We start from the raw sequence: 26,787 nt of genomic DNA on the forward strand, positions 1-26,787 counted from the left end.
TTATTTGCCTTATTTTCATATGAACAAAAGTTGGCAACTGGCACATATCAGCAGAAGAAAGTTTGAAACCAAAAACTTGTATATTATCTTAATGTTGAGTGAAAAAGAGCCGTTGTGTCTGTGGAGCTGCCAGGTTGTGGATATTCTGACATGACCTTCTGTTTATTCACAGCAGTCCTCACATAATTCTACACATCTCATTATCATTAGCTGCTTACAGTAAATAGAAATCAAGATATTGATGACCAGAGTCTGGTTTCTTTGATGTTTTTGGCGCATACGTACATCCCTGCACACGCTCATTCTTTCCAGTGAACCAACACCGGAGGTGTGTTTTCTTCTCCCCTTCGTTTGAAGGGCTTCTGTGATTACTGGTGTTAATCAAAGGGTTGAAATTAAATGGAGTTGTGCAGGTTGTGAGAGCTCCTGTGCCGGGGGGAGGTAGAGGCCAGAGCTCTCCCTCCTCTCCCAGACTTTGTTTTCACAGCCCCTCCTTCAGTTCAGACTACCTCCAAATTGAAATTAGAATAAATTAACATTATTTAATTGAGTTCGCAGAAGGCTGCGATATTTCTTAATTAGCTTTCACCGAGGTTGGCGGCAGGAGAGGACCGCATCCGTGCTGCGAAGTGTTTCTGAGGTTACGGTGACGACTGAGGGATGTTTTTGGAGGACAGAGGGGAGCCCAGGAGACAAGGACAGTCATCTCTTGTCTTCTCATCTCTGCCCGTTCCAAGGTCTCTCGTCTCGTTATCGTTACATCCACTCCAAAGTTATTTCATCTTCTCTGATAACTTTGACATGCCGTTGCACAAAGAGTCTCAGATGTGGGACGTAAAGAGAGTGAGGTGTAGACAGATATACAGGAAGCTTCTCCACTAGAAGAAAATGAGATTCTTACCATTTACATGCCTTGCTGTTGGTCTTATTGAAGCCAGTCTGGCTTGCACTTCGCTTTTGATGCAGCTGCTGAAACAACAAGTACCCAGGGATTAAGTGAAGATGAACCAAATATGCAGTTTAAAAAAAAAAAAGCAACTCTGTCAATGAATTACAGTTTACTATGAAGGCCCAAACAAATTCATTGAAAAGCGTTTGGTAAATGGACTACACTTATATAGTGCTGTTCACCCTGCATTAACAGAGCCCAAAGCACTTTACACTGCATTATTACATTCACCCATTCACACACCAGTGGAGGCGGCTGCCATGCAAGGTGCTTAATCGGTCCACTTGGGGAAATTTAGGGTTCAGTGTCTTGCTCAAGAACACTTCGACACGCAGACAGAGGGAGACATGAATCAAACCAAAAACCCCCCGCTTGTGAGACGACCACTCTCCCTGCTGAGTCAGTCATTTGAATCAGAAGAAAGTCATTAAAGTCAGACAATTCATACACAGTCTAACACTATTTCATCAATTCTAAGACTCATTTCTATATTTCATCAGTTGTGATTGTGTTTTGTGCTATTAATACTATTTGTTAAAATTGAAAAGATATATACACCAAAAGCCTCTTGAAAATCATTAGAAAAGAGGTTAGGAGATTGAGTTTTTAACTTGAAGTTCACTGGTTCAAATCCCACTCTGGTTCCCTGATTAAGACCCTTAACCCCCAATGTCTCCACTGCAGTCATACTGCATAAAAATTGTACAAAAATTTGAAAATTTCAAACAAGGATTTATTATCTAAAGTCCTGCCGAGCCATTAAAATCTCGCCCAGTTCTTTCACCATCCATTACTTTCCTTTTAAATTCAAAGGAGGTGAGAAAATGCCAGAAAATGCTTGAAGGTGAAGGTTAATCGTTCTGAGTAAAATCAAATGTTTCGGTGATCTCGACAGCTCGTCTATGCTGTTGGGTCTGAGGAAGGGATCAGAGGAGGGAGTCATGTCTTAAATTTCAGAACTTGGCATCAGTATTTACAGAGAAATGGGCATAGCGGTCCATTTCTGAGACCAAAGCATTGAAGCCTCAGTGGCTCCCTTGGCCACGTTGGCCTTTCCATAAGCTGTGTAATATTAGGAGAATAATCCTTGTGAGGAGTAAGGCTAAATCATTACCTCTCAATGTCTGCCTTTTCCCAGTGAGGACCCCTCCCCAGCTCTGGTTCACAGTCTCTGAGTGGTCTGTCATTGGATCTTGTGGGAGAGAGGAGACCCGGTTTCTCCTCTCATGCAGTTCAGGTCCAATCAGTGGGCTTCCTGTTGTTGTTTCCAGCTGCAGGGCATCGCTGTCATCAGCTTATTGGAAAAGTATAAGACGTTACCGAGCGCCAAACCATCTCACCTGGGGGAGTCCTCTCTCTCCCTCTCTCCGGTAGAAAGGGACATTTCCATCAAGTCGTGTGTGCAAGAGTCCACTCGAGCTGGGATATGTGGTGATTCTTCACTGTATCTTAAGAAAGTTTTAATGTTTTGAAGTGAATTCAAGAAAAATCATTTAAAAAAAAATAAATTCACCCTCAAGCCTTCAAGGTGTTGTTGGATTATTTAGGGACTTGGTTCCCGTCTCACTTTGGTGACTTCTTAAAGATGCAACACTTTTGTTTAATATAAATAAGTACAACCATACTGAATCAGCTGAATGACACAAATCTGTGTTGTGTTGCTGTATACCTCTCACAATCATTCATGTTGTCCGACTTCTCCTGGCCTGTTTGGTCTTGCACTGCAAGTTTCAGCCACAAGATGGTGCATTGAGTGCAGACAGAAGCTGCTCGAAATATAGTGAACATCACCATGGCTAATGCTTTTGGCTACTACCCACCCTATGTGATTCAAGTATATGTTATTTCACCACCCAATCTGGAGGATTCCAACTACCAACCAAGAAGTCAAACCTCTGAAAGCCAGGCTGACACTGAAGTAACTCAACAATGCCATCCAATGTACAGCAGAGGCATTGCTTAGCTTTGTCAAAGTGGCCCTTTAAAATCGGATTGAGTGAAAACCATCACATGTCACTGGTGCCTAAAATATATACCACTGAAATCAAAATCTGTTGAAATAATTGCCTAATTTATATGAATTCCAGGTTTCTGTTTTCTGATTTATAAACAAAGGAGGATAATTCAGGCCAGTGTGTTTTTTTTCCAGCATGCCTTCTTCAATTTAAATTCTTAGATGAAATTGTGTTTTACGTTTTCTGTAATATCAGTAAAATATAGTAACTATACGAAAGACAAAAAAAAGATCTAAATTAGTGCACCCCGACAGCTTGAGCTTTTGTCAGTTTCCTGCTGCACATCTGGCATTTCTGCTTTACTTGAGCTATCCAGGCTTCTCTCCTTCTGGAGAAGCCTTTCTTTGCTGTGAAATTTGATTTGCCCACCTGTAGTCATAATTGAGAAAAGGATGTGTAGATACCTGAGTGATGCATCTCTAACTAGCCATTGCCAATCCTCTTGAGGAAATGTCTTTACTGAATTGACCCATCAGTGAGTGGCCACAGTGTGTCACTCTGGCGAGCTGGCTGGGGTCAAGGGTCATCCTCAGGGACTCATGGCAGTTAGTTCAAACGGGAAAATTGCCAATCTGCCAATCATGAGCCCGCCTCTCAAGCCACTAGCCAACCACTTCCTTTAACAGCCTTACCAGCGGCACCTTGCCTCACCTCACCAGTCCACAAGGTGACCCGGTTCAGTTTTCCCTGCACCACCAAGGGCTCCTGAGGAGGTCCACGCTCAAGAGGAGCCCCAGCACCCCCGGCTCCACCTCAGCTGGTGACGCCTGCAGGAGTCTGCTAACGGCTAGCAAAGCACCAATGTTAACCACTAACACGTGGACTGGCTCTGGCTCAGCTGGTAGAGTGGTCGTCTTTCAGTTGCAGGTTCAGTTCCACATCTCTCCCTGTCCAAGTGTCTTCGAGCAAGACACTGAACTGCAGACTGTTCCCAATGAGAGGATATTGAACATTACGTGGCAGCTTGATTTATGGTTTAAAGACTTTTCCTCTAGAATTAAGAGAGTTTTTCTCTTTTATTCTATTAAATTACATTACATTCTATTCTATGACACCTCCCTAATTTGCATGTATCTGGACTGTTTGAGGAAGATGAATTCCATGCAAACATGCACTGGGAGAACATGCAAACTTCTCCCCTAAAGGCCCTGGATGGAGAAAAAACATGGGTGTTTAGTGCAATTGTGTATTCTGTGACTGTCACCTGTTTGTGATCGAAACACTCGACCAATAAAGGCTCACAAATCTTAACCGGGTTGTTTTCGAACCTGAACCCGACCTGACACGCACTCTCGTCTCAACAGACTGTCGGCATTGGCATGAATAATCATTTTAGGTGCATAAATAAAAATATCATCGTACTCAGCCACTGTTACATTTTCAATTTTATACACGGTTGCTGTGAAAAGACAGCAGCGCGCGGGTGTTGTGTGTAGTAACGCGCTTTCTTGTGTGTGTTGTGAGGGATATATTTTGATCCAGTTACTGTAATGCGGCTATCATTTTTCCACCTCTTCCTCTGTTGGGTGCATGTCGAGTTCACAAGTTAAGCACTGCGAAGAGCTCACTCTCCTCAATACCCGCGCCGACTGGTGTAAAAGGGCCTTCCGCAAAGCGCCGCTTGTAATCTGCCTTTGGTAAGTCCTCCTTAGTTTTATCTGCCAAGGATTACCTCACAAGCTGCAAGCAGGAGAGAACGAGGGAGACGCAGAGCAAGCGAGAGAGAAATGAAAAGCAAGTCAAACAGAAAAGCATGAAGATGGAGCAAAATGAAAACAAATCGCTGTGTAATCTCTGAAAGAAAGAGACCTGCTTTAGAGTTGAAGGGAAGTTTCCCTCGCCACTCATTTAGAGAGGGAATTGACTAATCCTTCCATGATTGATGTCTGCTATGAGAGGCTCTATAGCAGGCTAATAGGGCTTATGAGGATGACCAGAAAGTCCTTTGTGTGTGCGTGCCTGTGTGTGCCTCTACGTATGAACCGAACCCTTTTTTGTCTTGTGTGTCCTTCTATCCAGTGGCCGCAGAGGCCGAGGGTTTGAATGACATGGCGGCCGAAGAAGGGGTAACTTTATCTTAATCTGGTCTTAATCTGCCCCAGTCCTCCAGGTGCGTGTGGGCTTCAGCCCAGAAGGATCCAGGGTTTTGGGGTGAGGTTTAAGGGGGCTTTGGATGAGGCGATAGAAGCCCGCGCACTTGAAAAACTCCTTGGACTTCCAGAGGGTCTCAGACCCCCCGCACATTCTCCAAAAACCGCACTCCCTTAGTCATGCCGAACCTTCCTCCCGTCATCTCTAAGTGGCCCTTACTACGTTTTAATTGAATTAAACCAACCGTTCTCAGTAATTTAAAAGAGACCTCGGAAGGATCTTATGAATTACGCAGTGATTTGTGTTTCAAATTGTGTGCACGTGTTGGAGTGTGAGTGCGTGCACACACGCGTGCACGCCCGTGCCTGCGTTTGAAGGAAGGAGAGCGAGTGCAGAAGTGATAAGGCTCTAATTGCCTCTTTATAAAGCCCCCCCAGCAGCCCCCACTCAGCCTCCTTTTGGACTGTTAAGGTATGCAGGTGTGCACTTTAATGTGCTGCAGGAAATACTAAGTGGCTTTTTTTTTTTTTTTTTTTTTTTTTTTTTCACCCTCACTCAAAGATCACTGAGCAGCATCATTCTTTTCGCTCTGTTTCTGCACCAGATTTGACAAGGACAGATTTTCTGAGGCCTGCCGCCCTTTTCCCAAAATACATCTGTCATTTGCAACATTCCTTTTCTGTACTTGTTTCAAATTATTTGACCAGTCACAGTTTTCACTGTCTCATATTCACTTCTCTGTTATGCACTTTCACATGAAAATTACATTTTCATTACTTCTGGAGTTTAAATCCATGTCAGATTTTGTAAACATGACATTTTTCTGAAACGAAAATGCAGCAATGTAAATGAGGCCTTAATTCTCAACAAATTCATGTTGTGAAGTAGCACTGACACTGACGTGTGGTGTGATTTGCTGTGGTATTGTTGGGAAGCGTTGAACTGGTCAGTGTGTTTCCCTGAGACCCTGCATTCGCGTCATACTAGTGTCTCGGGTCAGAAAGTTTGGTTCCCGTCTGAGACAATGTTGTTGTTTCCAGATTGACGTGAAGTAGCATCGGCTTCCTCCTCGCTGCTGTAGCGTTTCCCCCCCTCCTCTCCAGCCACACCCTTCCTGCTTTAGCATGTGTGTGTTGATGCGTGTGTATTCTGATCAGGAGTCAAAGGGGTGACTTTGTAATTATGTTCATTTTAATTGGCTGTGCTATCACCCCTCTCATCACTCTGGAGCCCACGCTGTGCTGGACAATGGCAGTCTGTGGTGCGGGGGTTGAGCTACCACCACGTTCAGATCCCCCCCCCACCGCCCAACACACACGCACACACGTACACGCACACACACGGCCTCTTTACCTGCAGAACATAATTCCTAAAGTGGCCTCCTTAATGAGTTTTCCCTGCCCGGGCTCAGATTAATTGATAAATGTGGGCGTTATCAGCAGCGCTGATCTCTGAATCCATTGCACCTCTAATTTGTTTGTTGAAGATGGCAGTTAAAGGAGATTAATACGGTATAGATTTATAAGAGCAGCCCCTCCTCTTCCTTTCTTCCTCCTTCTCTTCCGTCTGCCAAAGCTTATTTATTTATCTGAGGAAGATGAGGAGGGAGAGGAAGAACCAAGTTGTGGGTGGACTTTGGAGTCTTTCTAAAATACAAAAGAGATAGATACGATACGATGCAGGAAACAAAGGTGAGTTCAGATCAATGGGAGATGTAGTGGTTAGCACCCTCGATTCACAGCATGAAGGTCCTCGGTTTGAGTCTGGGTTGGGTTTATTTGTTTCTGGTGGAATTTGGGTTTTCTCCACTTTCGCCTAAATATCCCAAAAGGTGAATGAAGTTATTGAACCACATCTGAGCTGGATAAAAGTGGTTTACAGGACACGTGTAGGAAAGTGAAGGTTTCTGTCACTTTTACCTCTCAGAAGGTTGTTGAGGCAAATGTTTATTAAGAAACGATGACTTTCCAAATGAGAAGTTGTTTAAATGGGCTCTGTAATCAGCTTCAGAGAGCTTGTGCTGCCTCTATTCTTGGTTTGCATGGCAAAGCGTTTCAAAAAGTAGGTGTTGTTGTGAGTGTCGTTCGAGGACCTCGGGAAGACATGCTACGTCTTCTCATGCCAACAAAGCTCCAAATGAACCTTGAATCTGTACAGATTGTTGAAGGCGAGCAGCTAAAACGGGCTTTGAAGTCTCACTCTGAGCCGGTGAAGATGTAATTTAGAGGGAAGCAGCAGAGACACGATGTTGGGAACGGTGGATGGGGAGGAGAAGGAATTGGCCCAGGAGGAGTTTGCAGAATCTCCTATTAGATCTGTGCAACCCACAGGAGGGAACAGATGGAGGAGGACTCCAAAAAGGGGAGCCAGGGACGTTTTTACCCTGGGTGATGTTGTCTTGTTTTGTCCCGAGCCGCATCCCAGCTTCCTCCACCATCAATCCCCACCACATGCCATCCTCACGGCACACACAGATACACACAATCAATCTCCTGCCTACCCTCCCTGCGTGTCTTTCTCCCCCAGCCAAAGCTAATTTGCAGAGGCGTGAGTGTGGGTAATGCTACTGCCGTTTCCATGACAAGCTAAAGCCAGCGCTTACACCGCATTATGCCCCTGTGTTACACGTTAGGCAAGCAAGCGGGCGGGTGGGCACACTGCAAGCTGGCACAGGCACTCCTTTGTCTGCCGTCTCCTCCAAACTGTTATTCCATGATGTTTTCTTTTTTCCCCTCATTCAATGGTTTTTATTTCAATTTCAAAGCCCTGTCTGTCCTTTCCTGTTCTGCCTTTTTTTCCCCTGCTTTGCATGGTTATGCCTTTGGAGCAAAATAGGCCTTGGAAGCGAAATGGTTCTGGAAAAGGAAACCGCTTTTTCCCGATTTTTGCATTTTACATCTCGGTAGCCAACTGCCGAAAGGCCCTCAGTCTTGGCCTGTGAGTAGACTGCGAGATGGGAAGCGTATCTGCTGCGAAGTGAATCCGTTGCAAACCCCCCCCCCGTCACCATCGTGATGAATGTATTTACATATTTTTTTGACTTTGTGATATTACACAAAGCAGCGCTATGAAGATTGGTTTAGGAAATGTGGAACAGACAGGCCAATATTGTCTGGCGAGGTGCTTTACCGCGACTTAAAAGCAGCAGGTTCATGAATGCAGCCTCTCTGGAAGCTCTCAGGTTATCGAGACGAGGGATTAAACAATCACTGTTGTAATGATCACAACAAAACCCGAGAAAAGGGTTGTTGTTGTTGGGTTTTTTTCTTTACTCTTTTTTTCCATAAAATGTGGAAAATCATTCGAAATCTCAATTTCTTCACTTTTTTGATGATAAAATATACAAGTTAAGTACTGTTTTCTCATGGTCACTCCAGCTGAATGAGTTTTTGTAACTGAAATTGTGTTTGTAATCCAGTGCAGGCCTGTAAGGCTAGAGAAAATGTCCATAGGATTTGTAAGTTGTTGAGAATGGGTTTGTCTGGCTCCATATGGCAAATCAGAGATTACTGAGGAGGTACATGGACTGTGGCAATCTTGGGTCAGCTAAAAGTTTAACAGATTTGAATGTACTTTTTCAGGTAACTTTGTGTAATTTGTCTTCAGTGAAGCCTGAGTGAAACTGGTACATTGATGCGTTGATGCTTCTAAACCTAATTGAATGATAGTTCAGAAAAAAAGCAGCAGGTAAAGAAATTGGAGCATCTGATTGCAGAGGAAGGCCTCATGTCAGCCAGACACTGAGTTCTGCTTCTAATTTCTCTCATTTATATTCATTATTCAAGAGATGTTATGATACATATATAAGTGATGTGAATTTGGGTGTGAGAAGATCAGTCAAGGTTGCAATTGATTTTTGGTTTTTTTTTTTCTTAACAACAGTATCTGTGCAAATAGTCTGTCCGAACTCCAATCAACGTCATGTCAGGATGGGATTTAAGTATTGTTTATGACTATCAGAGTCCACATAAATGATACGATTGCTTTTCAGTGTCGGAGCTTTGTCTGTTTTGTAACATCATGATGATTTGAACTCTGAATAACAAGAATGTTTTTTTTTTTTTTTTTGTAGCTTCAAAAGGACCGATTCAAGTTTTATTAGTTGGGCTAGCAAATCAAGAGTAGCAGATTTATGGGTGAGGCTGAGATCATGCGCACAAGACACATACAGCCAAGTGCAAGGCATTATGGGATTGATCCACTGACTGAATCGGATTATATTTTTGGTGCTTATAAATCTGCATGTGAATGTTCATGTAAATGGAACTATCTGAGCGCTTAGTTGGACTGAATTATGCTTATTATTTAACTATTTCAATATTTTTACATTAGGCTTTTCCAAATAACATTTACCACCAGAGAAAAGTTTAATGTGATACCAATGAATAGGAGGTACATTTAGTGCAATGAAAGCTGTAATAATTTGTGATAACTGATAATAACACCAGTAAATGGATATGAGCGTTCCTTTACAGTACATTGTATAGTCATTATTTGAACTTTTATACATCTGGAGTTATAATAAAGGGTTTAAAGGTTATAATCTCCACCTGCTGACACACAGAAATGAAGCCCGACTTCACTAAGCAGTCACACTTACATACACTCACACTTTCTCTCACGACTCTCTCTTGGAAGGAGCCCTCCCCTCCCCGTGATTACAGCAGTAATGCGATATTTCCTTTGTATGTTAATGTGTATTATTTTTCACGCTACATTCGCTTCCCTCTCCCGTTCCGGGCTCCTCCCGCTCCTCCCCCTTGTTTCTGTATTGTTCCATCCACTCCACATCTCCATTTACATAATTGAACTTTTGATTGGACTTTGCGCCCTCCCTTCTGCTCTCGTGTAGGCAGCGTTTGAAATCCGGAGCATAATTTCATGGCTAAGATGACGCGAGACGAAGACACCGAATAGAAAAAGAATTGCTTGTTTTGATTGAAAGTCCAATTAAATAATGCGGCATGATGGCAGTGCAGCCAGTTTTTAAGTGGCGGGTTGGGCAGGCCACTTAAGTGCACTAGCCCTATCTCCTTAAATGTGAACAGGTATTAGTATTTTCAAGTGTGTGTCGACAAGAGAAGTGTGACACACACACACACACACACACACACGAGGTGCTTGTCAGTACTTTAGATTTGGAGAGTGCATGCATGTACAGTATGTACAGACGATGTACTGTAGATCCAGTTGTCACTTGAAGCGTGTGTGTGTGTGTGTGTGTGTGTGTGTGTGTGTGTGTGTGTGTGTGTGTGTGTGGACTTTTTTTTTTTTCTCGCCGTAGGCTCCTTGAGCGGATTACAAGTTTTAAAGAGTATGAGATTCAACACCTCCTCAAATCTGACACTGTCTGACACTCCTTTGAAGCCTCCAAAGTGAGATTGGGAAGACATGGAGGCTCTTTTCTCTCCACAGAGTCGTGGGTTTATGTCATTGGGTTGAGGCCAGTTAGGTTTCCATTGAAGCGTTACGCCCCAGAGTGAGAGACAAAGCTGCCACTTAAAACGTTTGACTCGTGTCTTTTTTAGGACTCCGAAAGGGCAGTTTTTTTTACTGCCCCTCCTATTCTGCAGTCTTTTAATTGTGTGCTGCTCTGTTTACATGTGTCCGTCTTCATTTGGATAACGAGTGGAGGACTTTCACTTAGCTTTTTATTCCCAAAACACTTCGCAAGAAATTATCTTTTGAATCAGCCAGACCACAGAATTGAGAGAGAAAAAGATTTTAACACCCACATTGACCATTTAAGACAAAGTACCATTTTTTTTTTTTAATTTTATCTGTCCAAAAATACATCATGAAGAGCAAAAATAAACATTTTAGTCATTTATTTCTTGATGTATCTGCGATGTTTTCTCACACTCTTTCTGATGCTCTCTTTCTGTTTCCTGCAGCACATTTCATCATTTTTTTTTTTTTACTTTTTGTTGGTGAAATTTTCCTTGTCCATTCAGTCAAATCCAGTAGTAATGGAGGTTTTTCTGTGTTACTGTAGCGTCATTCTGTTGTCATACAGTGACATCTAGTGGTCCATGTTGATATGTGTCGGCATAGCTTAATGATTACATCGCATTTCAATACAAGTTTCCTGACCAGCCCAACTAAAAAACAATGCAGCCTTACTTTTTAAACTACATTTGACTAAAACAAGATTTTTAGAACTCAATGTCAAGTTGAGTTTAATCGAGAACATACAAATTAGAAATTGTATTTTTGTAGAAAAAAGAAGGCATGTAGAAATGCATACAATGTTTTAATGTTTCTGTTTCTGTTTAGATTTCTGTTCAGAAAACTCATTAAAAAATTATTATGAGTTATATATTGAATATATAGTTTTCTGAATCATTTAACTTTGATAATTATATCTATCTTTCTATCAAACTAGCTTGCTTTATCAAATGCTCTTGTATTTGAATTTTGTTTTAATTAGTTTTCGTAAATGTGAAGTTAGATGTGAATTCAATGTGTTTCATATGTATTAACTTCTCATTATGTGCTTTCGGTGTATTGTTGGTAAAATTCCAAATGTGGATCCATGAGGTATTTTAAATCCACTTCAGTACAGTAAATGTCCGCATACATTCCAGATTCACACTGTGAAGGCCGTATTTTCCAGGCTCGCTGCAGAATCGTTGTTTTCTTCCCGCCTCAACGTCGGCCTGTGACAGTTTTCTAATTTTCTGTGTCATTGTTCAGGTCTGATTCCAGATCTCACATCGTATTACGCCCTCCCAAAAATCACATTTCTGACACCAAAAATCCTCCTCGTGACACCAGCTTCAGCGGCAGCGACCTGGATGCTTCCATTCCCAGGTTCCCTCCTATCTTGTCATTCAGGCATTGTAGTCAGCTTAAACCCCCCCCTTCTTTCTCTCTAACATCCGTTTCCCTTCTTCCATTTTTTTTTTCTTTCTTTGCCCCGTCAGATGTATGTTGTTGACACTGAGGCATCAGGAATAATGGAATCTCTTGTCAGTGGCTTGTATTTTTCTGCCCAGGCTGTTATGGCTGTGTATAATAGTAGCAGAGGAGGAGGAAGAGGGGAGGTTATGTGCCACTGATAGTAATGAAGGTTGCCTTTTCATTTTTTAATATGGAATGTTTGTGGGCCGAGGCAATGTTCGCCGCTAATCCTACCCCCGAGCTGAGCTAGCTACACGGCTGTGTCAGTGTTACACACACACACACACACACACACACACACACACACACACACACACACACAAACCCTGTGACATTCACACAGGCTGATAAAAGACAAACACACGGACGTGCACACCTTCCTTTAGGCGAGACAGCCAACTGTTTGATAAGTCAGGCTGCATTTCTGCCGCTCATGAAAATTTCACTCCTCCCTCCCCGTGTTTGTGTCTTAAGGAAATGCAGCCAGGACTGTAAAAGATGAGACGCCGTTTTGTTCAATATGTGATGGATGCTAAGGTTTGAGTGGCATCATGCATTTCCAAACCTCTATCAGTAGGAAAAGTGTGATGGAGCGCGGTCCGGGGTGCTGGGGGGGGGGATTTCGACTGTTCTGGGTCATGGGGGTCGTCGGACAAACAACAAGTCCCTGCTACGAGAAGGCATAAAACGCAAATATGGTGGTGAAATGATGCCTTCATAATATTTGCTTCTTAATTCCTGTATTTGCAGTTAGTGTGTGTTTTGTGTTCGCTCACACCTGCGTTTGAGGCTAATGTGAAAATATCCGGGATTTCTTTCTGTCAAAGCCGCCTGAAACTATTTAAACACTGTTATCATGGGGAGTTCTTATTTTTTTTCAAGACTAATTTTTTACATGACGCTTAGGCAAGGCATAGCTACAGCTGGAGAAAGAGTGCTGCATTGACGTGTACCAACATATTTTGACGTTCGAGTCACTTCTTTATTATAAGGCCGTTCGAACAGCTAAAAACTGTTTGACTCATTGTCTGGAAACATGGTCAGTCTGCAGAAGAGTATTATAAGTCATTATAATATCCAGTGTGTTTACATACTTTAATGGGGCTTTATCATGCTTTTTTAGCCAGTCCAAACCCTAGAAATGGCATTAAAATGGTAATAGTTTGTTTTTGGCGCTAAGGAAAAGTAATTTTGTGTGAAATAATAGATTTTCTGGGGCTAATTCTGAAACCCGGGAAGAGAAAACGCTCTGTTTCACTGAAATCCTGCCTCTCCCCCTGTGGACTTTGACTGACAGCGTACTTCAGCCAATCAGAGCTTCGAAGCAAATATGCTGGCTAGCTTTAGCTCTTTAGCTCTAGCTTCTCTACACACAAAGTTACGCGAAAACGTCTTTTCCTGTTAGAAACTCACCAAGCGCAGACCCTTCAGACTCTTGCTCTTGCTTGATTGTTGCTTTCAGACGATGGTCAAAGTTTATCTCCGTAATCAGAGTTAGAAAAAAGCAGCAACGCTGATTGCCGAGGGCCTGCGGGGTGGGGGGGCTCAGGGGAGCCATCTTCTCCGTGTGACGTGAACGTGGGAAACAGAGCGTTTTCACGGGTGCGGGAGGGGCTGCCTCTCTGAGCAGCAGAAACACGAGGAAAGCTCAAACACACAGGCACGAAGAAAAAAAACGCTTTGGGGGTGTTTTTGGTGAGTACATAACTATATAACAAGGTTAAAACATACAAAAAGTGAATTTTGCCATGATACAGCCCCTTTAATTAAATGTATAGGGACCTCAATCTGTTTGAACACCATTACTATGGAAACCTGTTGTCCATGTGGAGAGTAATATTAAGTCCATTTTAGGAAAATTCTTACGTTTTTTCAGTCAAAGTGTGTTTTAAGTTGTAGTTGTTACTGGAAATGTTTGTGTTTATTCCTGTTTTAGTGACCTGAATCTTTTTGCACGCTGTTACAATGGACACTAGTGAAAATTTCTCAAGTGTCTATGAGGAACATCCTTACATTTCTTGGTGACGACAGGTTTCAAGCTTAGACAAATATTAGGTAAAATTGTGCAGGAAATGAATGTAAGTCAATGTAATGTTTTCAAAAGGCATGAAACCCGTGTGTGTGTACCTTAAATACTTGTATGGGGACATAAATCTATTTGCACACTGTTACTATGCACACTTGTCTTTTTTGTGGGGACTACTATCAAGTCCCCTTGAGGAAATTCTTTACATTTGTTGGTAAAGACTGGTTAGGTTAGGAAAGTCAGTTAAGAATAAATCTGCAGGAAATGAGTGTGAGTCAATGAAAAGTGTGTGTATGCATAAATTACCATCAGAGGGACCTCAGTATGTTTGCACATGGTTACTGTGAGGACGTGTGGGGAGAAATATCCAGTCTCCCTTTGAGGGAAATCCTCCCGTTCTCCGTGGGAGACATGTGTGAAGGTTAGATGAAGGTTATTTAGGTCGTAGGTAAAAGTAACTGTGGGAAGTTAATGTAAAGGCAATGTGAAGTCCTCAAAAGGCTTGAAAGGTAAGAGCGTGTGTGTGTGTGTGTGTGTGTGTGTATGAGAGTGTGAGTGTGTATGTTTTCCGCCGGCTAGGGCACAGGGTCTTCGGCACTGGAGTGTGCTGTGTGTCTAATTGCTTTAATAGCACCTGGTCTCTAATCCCAGGTAATTAGAGCGCTCAAATTAGACAGCTACTTTCAACCGTCACTTGAAGAAGCAGAAGGGGAAGGCCTGGAGGAAGACCACTCCACACCGAAACTCCACAACTCCTCACACACACACACACACACACACACACACACACTCATTTCGCTGACACACCTGAATTGTGGCTACAGAAATGAGCTGCTAAACAGACTTTCTGTTGCATTGAGTGAATAAATAGCAAAATCAAAAAGCAGCAGTGACCATACAGTAAACTGCTGCTGAGACACGACTGACTTCTTTTTTAATTCTTGTCTTGTCTTCAGATTGTTTTTGTTTGTTTGTTTGTTTTTTTGTTTTTTTTTTTTTTTGTCTTAATCTTTTTCTTCTCACATTTGTTGGAGGGGCACAGAGGCATTGTCGAGGCCTCCTAAAACGTGTCTGAAGAAGCTGTGGGGAAAGGTTAAGGCCCTCTTTTAAAGATGAGCCGGAAATGTCAAGTGTCTGCCCCTCAGGCTCCCGCTACCGTCTCCCTGTACTCAGACTGCCATGGGGGCCTGCGTGACACAGACTCACACACACACACACGCACGCACACACACACTGGTTACAAAGGTTAGGAGTTGCTGTAAGAGATTGCCCCCGGTCTCTTTCATGTGTTTTGGCCCTTGTGGCATCTCGGTGCGCTCCAGGCTCGCGGTCACAGGTTAAAATGCAGGAAAAGATGAGGCGGACACGTCCGGGTACTTTCAGCTGACTGGGAAATTATTGCTCCTGTAACAGCACTTCATTAATGACGTCCCAAACGGCCGAGGTTTTGCATCCTAAGACAGTAAAGTTTGACATGTCACGGGGCTCGATGCCGCACATCTTCTATTGAAGAGCAGGTGGGTAGGTCCTGGAATTTAGGCCGTTTACACAGCAACTATTTCAAGTGATAATGCAATACTGTCAGCAGCCATTTGGGGAAGGGGAACTAACATGACAACGGTGCTTGAAGCCACTTAAAATGCAACTTTATTTTAAGAACTTTTTGAAAATGCGCCACCTCAGTGGAAATGGTTGAAAAACAACTTTTCTGAAAAAACTTCAATGGAAACGCTGTTTTGCTCCAGAGTATTCAGTAGTACTCAGTACTTACTCTCCTGGGACTTAGTAGCTTGACAGTCACCCGGAATAGAAATCCAACTTGGTCGAATGTCCCTGCATTGGCGTAATGGTTTTAAATTAGCTTTGCATGTGTCAAAAATACTTCTGCGTTTGTTAGAGTGGGCGAGTCCAGCAACGTTCATCTCCGCTTTAATAGTTCTCTAAATCAGGGCTCACAAATGAATGTTCATGCTTCAGTCTGTCTGACAGGCTATCTGAAGAGGCTCCATTAAAAGATGGGTGAAACTACTAAAACAGCAAAGTTCAACATGTCCACATCACAAATTTTCTTTCATGTGTTGACTAGAAACAGTTAAATTAGCCTCTGGTTGGTTCATGTTTTCAATAATTGTCCTTTTAAAAAGTCACAAAAGGAAAGTCTGATAGATTTTTTTTACATCACTGATATTACTATGAAGGTTCATAAGTTTTATACATTTCCATTAAAGTGAATGTTTTAGACAGTCTGGTGATTTCCACTTGTATGCATCTGTTATATTATAAAAAAAAGGGGTCATTTTAGCGATCAACAATCAGGTTTTAGTCTCATAAAACACTAAAATACACCATTTCACAAGCTTCTAAACCACACAACCGTTTTTTTTTTTATTTGAGAATTTAGGTATTAGTTTAAATTCTTTTTGTTTCATAATAGAATCAAGATGAATTCACTCATTTTGGCACCAACTATGACGCCTTTTTTCAACCATGGATTTATTAGCATTTTAACCTTAACTATGCAGTATAGTTTAAATGTTTGCAGGTTCAGCTGTTCATTACAGTATGTGAACAGCATCCTGAAGGTGGAGGTTTTGGAATATCTGCTGTAATCCACTTGTATTTTTATCTCTTCAAGCACAAATTTCAACATATTACAGACAATTATGCAACACAGAAACCTTATGTCCAGATTCAAGAATCCTGAAATCGGTTCAAATAGTAATTTTTTTTAATTTATTTGGTTATTGTCCACACCAAGACCAAAAGTTGAATTTTCTTGTTTGTATCATAGGAATAACAATAAAGGTGAATCTGATCATGAAGAGGAAATCTTGCATCTTAACACCATTAAAATCTCTCCCTCAACCATGGATTTATCAACAAAAACAAAGAAAGACTGCAGAAATACTGCTATTTGTTTGACATGTAGTTGCATTTGTATTGGTCTCAGCTTGTTTCTGTTTTCAAATATTACAAACTTCTCCCGTTTTTAGCTTTAAAGGGAGGAATTTCCTCTCCAACCTCCTCCAAGACTGGCCTTTATTTATCACTCTTGCAGTAGCAGGAGTCTGCCAACAGAGGGGGTTGTTTGGCCACCTCAAGCTGTGGTGTGTGTGTGTCTGCAGCTGCAGGCAGGCCTCCTCTGTGTGCCTTCAAACTGGGTTAACTAGTTCTGGTGGTCAATAGCATCTCTTTCATTCACTTTTTCTCAGCTAAAGGTTAAGCAAAGGTTTCCCTTTGATCTTTCACTTGTAGATCTTGTGTCAAACGGGACTCGCTTTGGATATTATGACTGTCAATTAAAACAATTCCGCGGAAGAAAGTGCAGAATGAAAGCGGAGCAGACATGAAAGATTAACTGGAATCTTGTTACGTGGTATCAGGGTGAGAGTTGTGGCTGTTTTGTGTAATTATATTAAGCCTGTAAAAGTCAGATGAAGCTCGATCGAACACACACACACACTCTCTCTGCTTATGTCTTTGTCTTGCACACAATACTGATAGGCACTTGGATTTTGAGCGCATGTAAGCCTTTTTGATCGATGACCTCTAATTAATTTCATCAAATATCGGGGACATTTTTGCAGTTTCCTCTCCTAAATGATCTGAGGGAATTAATCCCATATCGGTCCTCCCCGTAACCAGATTAGCGAACGGCCAGTTGAATAATCAGAATAGCATTGGTTCTGCTGGCTGTCGGAGGAAGACCGGCGTCTCCACGCCACCGAGGATTTGTGGGATTTGGAGTCTGGGAGAGTGAAAGGCTCCTGATGGCGAAACGCTTTCAACCCCAGATAAGACTTCAAAGGCGGAGCTAATTAATCAGATGTTTACATTATTCACGCTCATACGCTGCTTTGTGAATGACCCTTCCTGTGTGTGTGTGTGTGTGTGTGTGTGTGTGTGTGTGTGTGTGTGTGTGTGTGTGTGTGTGTGTGTGTGTGTGTGTGTTCATTATGGGGCAGTATGGCATGCTAATTGGATGGGTGGCTGTTGCTAAGTAAAGCATTTTATTGAAGGCTGAGTAATAAAAAGCCCAGTGGTGGAGCAGGAGGTGATGGCGACATGGACAGCAGGGAAAATTTCACCTTCTTCAGTCATTTTCGCACCATTTACAGAGTGTTGTATTGAGCATGACGTTTTTCTCACACCCTTGAAAAACTTCATGTTTATGTTTTATGGTATTAATGCCTTTCCAAAGCATTAACCTGTGTCATTTGTCTCTCCCTCTTTCTTTCTATATTTCTTCCTCCTCTGCTTCAGCCCAGTCCTGTACCGAGTCCGGTTCTGGGAGGGAAACCCAACGCCAGCCAGTCGCTCCTGGCCTGGTGCCGGGAGGTGACCAAGAACTACCGCGGGGTGAAGATCACCAACTTCACCACCTCCTGGAGGAACGGACTGGCCTTCTGCGCCCTGCTGCACCATTTCAGACCGGACGTAATGTATGAACACACACCCGCTAAACACCACGCTGGGTTTTTTTTACCTTCATTATTAGTTTCCACCTTTATATAGTTGTTGGATTATGCAGAATGAACAGAAAGTCCCATATTTCACTAATCCCTACATACTATACACATGCTGTGTGTGTTTGTCTCTCTGATTTACCACCGTTTCCTTCAGTCCACCTCTGACATAGAGGACCGCTAATGTAAGAAAATTAATTTACATGGAAAGTATAAAAGCCAAGCCTTAATTCTAATGTTGTGAAGGTTAAAATTACAACCTGTGTGGCACAGGTCTTAGGCCTGTGTGGAAATAGGTCTTAGGCACCATTTCACAAAATGAGAGTCTTGCCATAAACTCAAGATGTAGAATATCCTCACATGTCCATCACTCCAACCCATGCTTTTGAGTGACTGATTCATGAACTGCCACTGTAAATCATATGATTACCACTATTTTAGTTATTCTCTGGATGTGTACAATTTTTTTCTTTTTTTTTTTCTTGCCCCCCAAATGTTTAGTAGTAAATGTGTGTAACGTTTATAGAACCAGCATATGGAAAACCTGCAGGCCCATCAAGGGCGCACACATGAAGATAATTTATCACAGCACTGCTCTGTGTACACACACGTGTGTGTTTATGCCCGTGTGCCTTTTTGCACTCCGGTGTGTTATTTTTACATATTTTCCACTCTATTAGTTCTGTTGATTGCACTGCTATGAAATTGCATGTTACAGTTCTAATGCCATTACATGTGACGCATATTTAAACACACATCTCTCTCTCTCTCTCTCTCCCTCTCCCTCCCTCTCTCTCTCTCTCTCTCTCTCTCTCTTTCTCCCCACTGTTCTTTCAGAGACTACAAGTCGCTCAATCCTCAGGATATTAAAGAAAACAACAAAAAGGTAAGAGGCAGCCACCGCTGGGCCCTTCACACCACTTTGCTCCCTCCCCTCCACATCTCCATTTGGCCTTATTTACAGATCTGCCATTAATCCCTGGATGCACTGTGCGTATGTGTGTTTACATGGTCTGAGGAGAGATGGGGGTGGAAACACACATACACAAACACACCACAGTGAGAACACACAAGAAAAACCGTTTCTAAAAGACGTGCAGACATGACTGTGTGTCCAAAGCACGATTCGGTCACCCGGTACTGATGTGTGAATAATGAGAAATCACTGGTAAGGGATAAAAAAGGGTTTTAGATTAAAAACTGATACGAAGAGGATGTACCTATATGTAACACAGAGGTGTCAAACATGAGGACCGTGGGGCAGAACTGGCCCTAAAGAGGCTCCAATCCGGCCCACCAAGCCACCAAAGAAATTTTGTCAGAGTAGTGGATACAAAACTGACACCTGAGCTGAGATAGTACTGATGCTACCGTGCAAACTAGCATCGACCTCAGTCGTCAGGGTGAGTTTGGAAAAACATGCATAATACCACAGCTAGAGATGTTTTTTTTTTTTTTCTCCACTTTCTACTGTATTACTGTACTGTCAAAGTAAATTCAGTCATGAGATTGGCACAGATCACCATTTTTCCCTCTGTCCATCGGGCTCGTCCGTGTGCACGTTTTGCTCCTGTTCTTCCCTTTGCCACAGACACACACACACTGGCTCACCTGTCTGTGCACGGCGCTCCGGCGGCCCCTCGGAGGCCCCGGGGGGCTACACACAACGATATGCGTCGGGTTCCTGCAGCTTGATTTCCTCTCCTTATACACACTCTGGCTCTGCGATAACCTCTGGTGGCCCTGTTAGGCATGAATGCTACCCCTGTTGACAATAACCACAGTGGAGGGAAAGGCAGAGACCCAATCCCATATCTGCTAACTGCCCCTCACCCCCCTCCAGGTGCTCAAGTAGCCCTGAAGAAATTGGGTAGATATAAGTAATATGGGAATATGCGGTAGAAGGTGATAGCCGGTGAATAGCAGCAGCTCCTCCGTGGAGGCCGGCTGCTGATGTACAGTCACCCAGACTGCACAGGTACATATCACCTGCCAGCCCTCATGTGACTCTCCACAACGCCGCCACACACTCCAGATACAGTTTATAAGCACTCTGGGAGATAGACCGAGCAAGGAAACTCATACAAATATCAGCAGCTGAACATGTTGCATTGTGCAGGTCCACAGTTATCCAGAGAGAGAGAGAGAGAGAGAGAGAGAGAGAGAGAGAGAGAGAGAGAGAGAGAGATCTGAAGAGTCGACTTCATTAAAGGACACTGATTCAAAAAGGAGATCATTTAGACTTTTCAGTACATTGGCACAAAAGGTGTCTTTGTTTATCCTTGTGAATAAAACCAAATACTTTCAGAATGCTTACAGAATATTCATATCAATATAAAAAAAATATGTATATAAAAAATGTTTTTTTCTATTTTATTTTTAACTTAAAAAAAACACATTTTATTATTTGATCAGTCTTATTTTAACAGTTAATCTGCTCTTCACTCATTTATTTATTTAGAAACAAAGCGCTTCTCATTCAGATTGTGACTTTCTGTGTGACTGTCCGATGTTAAATCATGTAACTAAAGTAATGTGGATTTATCAGTGTATCAAGCACAAGCAGCAGGTGAAGGACCGGGAAGAGGAAGCCTGGATGAAGGGGATCAGGGATGGAATTGAGGCCCTGTTTACACCAAGTGAAAACGGAAAGCTTTCACTGTGATTTAGGTGTCTGTTTACTTGACAACGGCGCTCAGAGCCATTAAGAATGAAACTTTTTGAAAATAACTCCAAAGGTGGAATTTCTTTTGGAGTTGACAGTCACCATTATAACTGTCTAACTTCATGTCTGTCCATACAAATTTCTGTGCACAGCCATTTTTAATGTGTGTAGCGTATTATTCTCCGCGCGCTTGTTTGTGTTTTCTCATGTCCAAAACAAACAGCAGCACCCACTGGTGGCCCAACAGTCTTAAATACGTCCTTTTTAGCGTTTAAGAACGTTGCTGTTAAAAATCAAAACTTCTCTGAAACAAAAAAGCAAAAAGTGATGCGTTTTCAATTGAAATGTCATCGTGTAAACAAGGCCTGAATCTAAACTAAATTATTCAGTTTCTTTCATTTCAGCTCTCTTTGTTGACTTTGTTTCATGCATAAAATAAAATGAAGTGGTTGTCCTGAATGAATGGGAGCGGTGTGTAGATTCTTGGCTCCTCAGTCCTCCTCGTACCGCTTCATGAGGACTTGTTAGGCTGTATAGAATTTATTGAATGGATCGCAGAAATGGAAATGTGTAGAATCGACAACTATCTGTGCTTTTCACGGCCAGTTGATAGACACGCGCCCTCCTCCGCTCACAGTCTATCTGTGAGGAGTGATTGCAATGAGCTCAGAATGTGCTGAATTATGACAGATAAGGACAATCAATAATGGGGGGGGTGGGAGAGAGGGGTGGGAAGAGAGGGAAAAAGTGAATATTTAGAACAGCTCCAGCCTTTGAAATGATCGGCTATCAAAGGTTCTGTGGTGGTGTGCTCATTTCGAGATGATTTCACATGTATGGACACGTCTGGTGTGTTTTAGGAGTTTATAGGCCCGATATGTTTGGACCGCTTCTCCGTCTGCCCTGTTGTCAGTGTGCCTTTGTGTGTGTGTGTGTATGTGTGTGTGTGAGTGTGTGTTAGCGTGTGTGTGTGTAATGAGGCCAAGGAGAAGTAATTTGTCATGCCATCTGATAGCGTAGCACCAAGCACCAGGCTAAATCGCCCCGAGCAGAACCGGGAGGGGTTTGGCGGAGGGGAGGAGGTGCTGATGATTGACAGCGATAGATAGCTGTCAGTCAATGAGAGGGATGGGGGTGGGAAGGGAGGGGGGTAACGAGGACGGGGCGGGGGTGGCGGGGAGCAGGGAGCAGCGGCCCGGGGCAGGCGGCGGTGACATTTAGTCCAGACCCAGAGCTTTTATCGGCTGGATGATGGAAAGTCAGAAAACTAGAGTTTCCAAAATTAAATGATTTCTTTTTTTTTCCCGTAAACTGAAGATAAAGTATTTTGACATTTGTGTTTTACATGATTTGAGAGCGATGTGAGAGCTCATAAATATAAAAAAAATATACAGTATATGTATTTTTAATTTCTAATATATAGATCAGGAGTATCACACACATTTTAGTTCATGAGCCACATACAGCCGCATTTCATCTTGAGTGGGCCGGACCGGTAAAATTAAGCCTTTAAAGTTTTTCTTAGCTTTGACCCTTGTTAGAAATGTCTATATTTTCACAAAATCAAGCAGTTACTCCAGAAAATGGCTACAATCTCAAAATGAAGCCAATTTTAAAGATACCCTCTGGTACTAAATACAGTTTCCAAATCCAGTTTTCCTCTACCTGTTGCATTGTGCGTGTATGTAGAAACTCACTCTGACCACATGGCTTTGAAGCGATTGCTAGTTCGATAGCAGGGAAGTATCTCACTTACATGGCAGCATCACCGCTCTCTCAGCTCCGGTCTCAGTGCTGTGTTCTGCCTGCTACGCTTTAAAAACTTGATATAAAATCAACATTTTCTTGGCGAGCCAGATCGGCGCCTCTTGCAGGAAACTTTTGGCCCACAAACCTTTTATTTGACACCCCAGTCTAGAACATCCTTAGTAAATTACACTATTTATACCACAATATGCTGGTGTACAGATAAATACTAAAAGTTAATTGTACATCTAAAAAAAATGGTAGATTAACTTTCTACACTTTCAACATATAAATTAAAAGGGTTCATGCATTTTATAAATGGAAAAATGTAAGAGAATGACTTTATTGCATGAAAAATTGAATTTTTCATGCTTCATGTGCTAAAATTGTTAGTTATAAAACAAAGAAAGACATGAAATGTTTCAGTTTGTTTGAAATAAATTTAAAGTATGTGGATGTTTTCCTGTTTCGCATAAATTATTGTATAAATTAGCTTTGAATTCCATATATTCAGTTGTTTTAGGGTACATTACATCACAGCTGTATTTATAGAACTTGATGTGATATACACGGGCAACTAATATTGTAGGATTGCACTAGACAAGAGCCCCTTCAGTATTGCTTTGGATCGCCTCTTTCATCCTCTGATCTGCCAAACCTTCATAGTGGAGTCAAATTAAGTGTCTTATTATGATTTTCCTTGATGTCCACTGAGAAAGAAAAGAGCCGGGGCCTCCATGTGATCTCTGGAAACCCCCAAGTGGGTTCTGGGCCTCATGGTGGAAACTGTTTTTGTACGTGGTGAGCTCCAAGTTGCAGAGAATCTGTTAAATGAAATTCTTCTGCTCTGTGTTTTAGGTGTTTTGGTTTGTATGTGGAGCCTGCATGTTCTCCCTCTGCAGGTTTTCTTTTTTCTTAATCAGTGTTAGGATTAAAAACGTCCTAAGTTAAACCATCAATGTGCACTGCTCCCAAACGTAGCAACGAAACGTAGCAGTTTACATGTGTGAAGAGAGCATTGATCAGCTTTGATCAGCTCCATCCTCCTGCTAACGTCCCTGGGAAAAAGTGAAAGCAGAATAAAGGCAAACAAGGTTTTCATATTGAATAACCTACAACACACACACCTGTTCCTACATGCACTGGGACAGCAGCCACAAACCGAGGCTGCAGAAAGCAGCGGGTTTCCATCCTCATCGTGTCACTTCTTAAAGAAGGTATGGGAAGAATAAAGCATGACATCGAGGTCAAAAAGACTGTAGCTCGTGTCAAGACCAACACCGACCCTGAAACAAAACCCCGCTCGAGAGCCTCCCCCCTCCTCCTCCTCTCACTTTCTCTCTCTCTCTCTCTCGCTCTTTCTTTCATTCCGTCCCCATTGAGCAGAAGAGTTGTCGCCGCCTTTCACTGCGTACCCTGGGCGAGAGGGGAACAATGCAAGCACACTTTGCTCCCCTGAATACGCGTTAGAAACCCAATCAGGCCCTCTTCTTCCTCATATTCGTTTTCTTTCTTTTCTCTGTGGCTTTTTTCTTCTTCTCCCACACCCTCTCTGTCCAGGAGGGGGGAGCCTCAAACAGGCAAAAACTCCTCTCTGTTCTCCCTCTTTTCTTGTCATTTCTTTCTTCCTGCTTTGTCTTTGTGAACACACACTCACTCACACTGCGTTTCCCTGTGAAAGAAGAGGCGATCCTCCCATTGTTGCTTTCAGCCAGCAACAGAAAGGCTCAAAACAGGTGAGAGTGAAAAAAGACTCCTCGGGACAAAAGACGGGTTAATTGATTGTAAATTGAGAAACATCATCCTCTACTATTTCCACCTCTCTCCCTCTGTTTCCATTTCTCTTTACAAACCAATACAGTCAGGAAAAGAAGACTCTGCACCACAACTCATGGTATGTCTGACTGGAAAGACTTTGAGACGGTTTGGATCCAACTTATTAACCAGATTTTAGTTTAAATTACGAACCCTTCATACCCGTGAGATCCTCAGATCAAGGATTTCTATTTATCTCACATTCTCCACTCGAAAAGTCCTGTCAGGTGGGGAGCTCTAATTCAATCAAAACTGTGAAACGTTGATAATATTTTCCATTTACTAGCCAAAACTGAATTGTCCAGCGATGCAGTCTGGTTGAGTTTGTCCATCAGATCATTCATTAATGCATATGAAACTTATTTAAAGTGCACCGAATAAACAGAGCTGATTCAACTGAAGTACGGTTTTGTTTTTTAAAAAAAAAAAAAAAGTCTAAGTGGACCGAATTCAAAACTTAATCTGTGCTTCATTTCAGCAGATTTACATTGGTGTGTGTCTGTGGGTGAGTGCATGTGTGTGTGTGAATCCTTCACTCATTTAAGCGATGATGGGTTCCTCCACAGTGATCCCAGGAGAGCCTTTAATAAATAGATCCTTAAAGTAGTGTTAAAAATAAAGCAGGTCGCAGATGGGCGAGTTGGGAAATTTTAAGTGATGGCTCCTGTGCAACACCTTCAGGGACTTCAGGACATCACAAACTCCATAATATACATTATGAAAGCATCATTCAATGTACTGCTCACGTATGTCTTTTGGGTCCAGTTTTAATATGCCCAAGAGTTTATTTCGCTTTAAAACAAAAATTTAACAGGCTTTTCTGTCTCAGCCTGACTTGAAACTGTTTACAATGCTGCAAAAGGTGCAGTTTAACATCAGATTAGGTTTAATATCTTTACATTGGTTGGATAAAGCCGATGTTTGCACCATTTTGGTTGTAGAGGGTTTTTTTTTTAACCACTTTCCACTAAATACAATGTTTCTGAATGTGCTAAACATATTGAACCTTAAATTGAGAATAACAACTTAAAAAGTTGCGTAAACGATAACTTATCAATAATGTATGGAATTTCATATAAACAATATAGCACAGTGGTAATTTTTGTTAAATTACAACTTTTTTTAACCATTTTGAAGCTTCACATATTAATAAAAAACATTTTGTTTTACCAGCTGGTCTCAGTTTCAGTGAAGTAAAGGCTGAGGAGGTATTTCAATGACTGCTTTATAAATTCTTAAAGAAAAATCGTAAAGGCTCAACGGACCCCTCTGTGAAGGGATTGAAGCAGGAGGGGAAAAAAGTGAAGCAGGCTCTTCAGAACAATCCGTGTGGGAGGAAAAAGGCGAGGAGGAAACATGGAGGAGGGTGAGGAAGAGTGAGGCATTGATAGACTGCAGAGATCTGCAGAGGCAGTGAAACAAACGGCGGCTGCAACAGGTTGGAATTAGATCAACACTATCAAGCAGGCCAGATACAAGCTGCGATACCTGAGAGATGGAGGAGGAGGTGTGTGTGTGTGCGTGCGCGCGTGTGTGTGTGCTGTTAATCTATTTATTTACCTGTCATTGGCTGCGATAATGGTTTTCATCCCTCTCTCTCTCTCTCTCTCTCTCTCTCTCTCTCTCTCTCCCTCCCTCTCTCTCTTTCTCTCTCTCCCTCTCCCTCTCCCTCCCTCTCTCTCTCAGTCTATCTTGTGATGGGGGATTGGTTTTCGTGTGTCGCTTGATAATCACACCTGTATTTTCTCATCAGACTCTAATCAGACCAATTACACGCGTGACGGAGAGCGTGGGCATGTTGATGCAGGAGAGCGATAAGCGTGCACACACACACACACACACACACACACTTTGGGATTAGGCGCTCTGTCTTGGGGTATCTGCGTCTCTTATCGGGGACAACCATCCCCGACATGACCTGTCAGCAGTCATGCCAAAGGTGTCTCACACACACATACAGAGGAGTGTGTGAACTCTCAGGACATGAATTCACCAAATACAACTTCCATCTAAAAAAGTAATGAGTCTTCTCGTCTCTCAGCTGTTGCCGCCTTTCTGCCCTCCCACCTCACTTCCTGAATCAAGCTCTCTTAAGGCTCAGGTCGGCGTTT

The 26,787-nt window shown here is 42.4% G+C and overlaps 1 protein-coding gene across 3 annotated transcripts in view; it reads left to right on the plus strand.

Moving 5' to 3' along the window:
• The window catches only part of ehbp1 (EH domain binding protein 1), a 186,653-nt gene that overhangs the window by 75,330 nt on the left and 84,536 nt on the right, over positions 1-26,787 (plus strand). For all 3 annotated transcript variants that reach the window (XM_030107356.1, XM_030107357.1, XM_030107358.1), the window contains 2 exons: positions 18,248-18,426; positions 19,288-19,336. In XM_030107356.1, coding sequence (XP_029963216.1) covers positions 18,248-18,426; positions 19,288-19,336 — 228 coding nt within the window. The remainder of the gene's footprint in view (positions 1-18,247; positions 18,427-19,287; positions 19,337-26,787) is intronic.

This window comes from Salarias fasciatus, chromosome 13, assembly GCF_902148845.1.
Source record: "Salarias fasciatus chromosome 13, fSalaFa1.1, whole genome shotgun sequence".
Classification (NCBI taxonomy): domain Eukaryota; kingdom Metazoa; phylum Chordata; class Actinopteri; order Blenniiformes; family Blenniidae; genus Salarias; species Salarias fasciatus.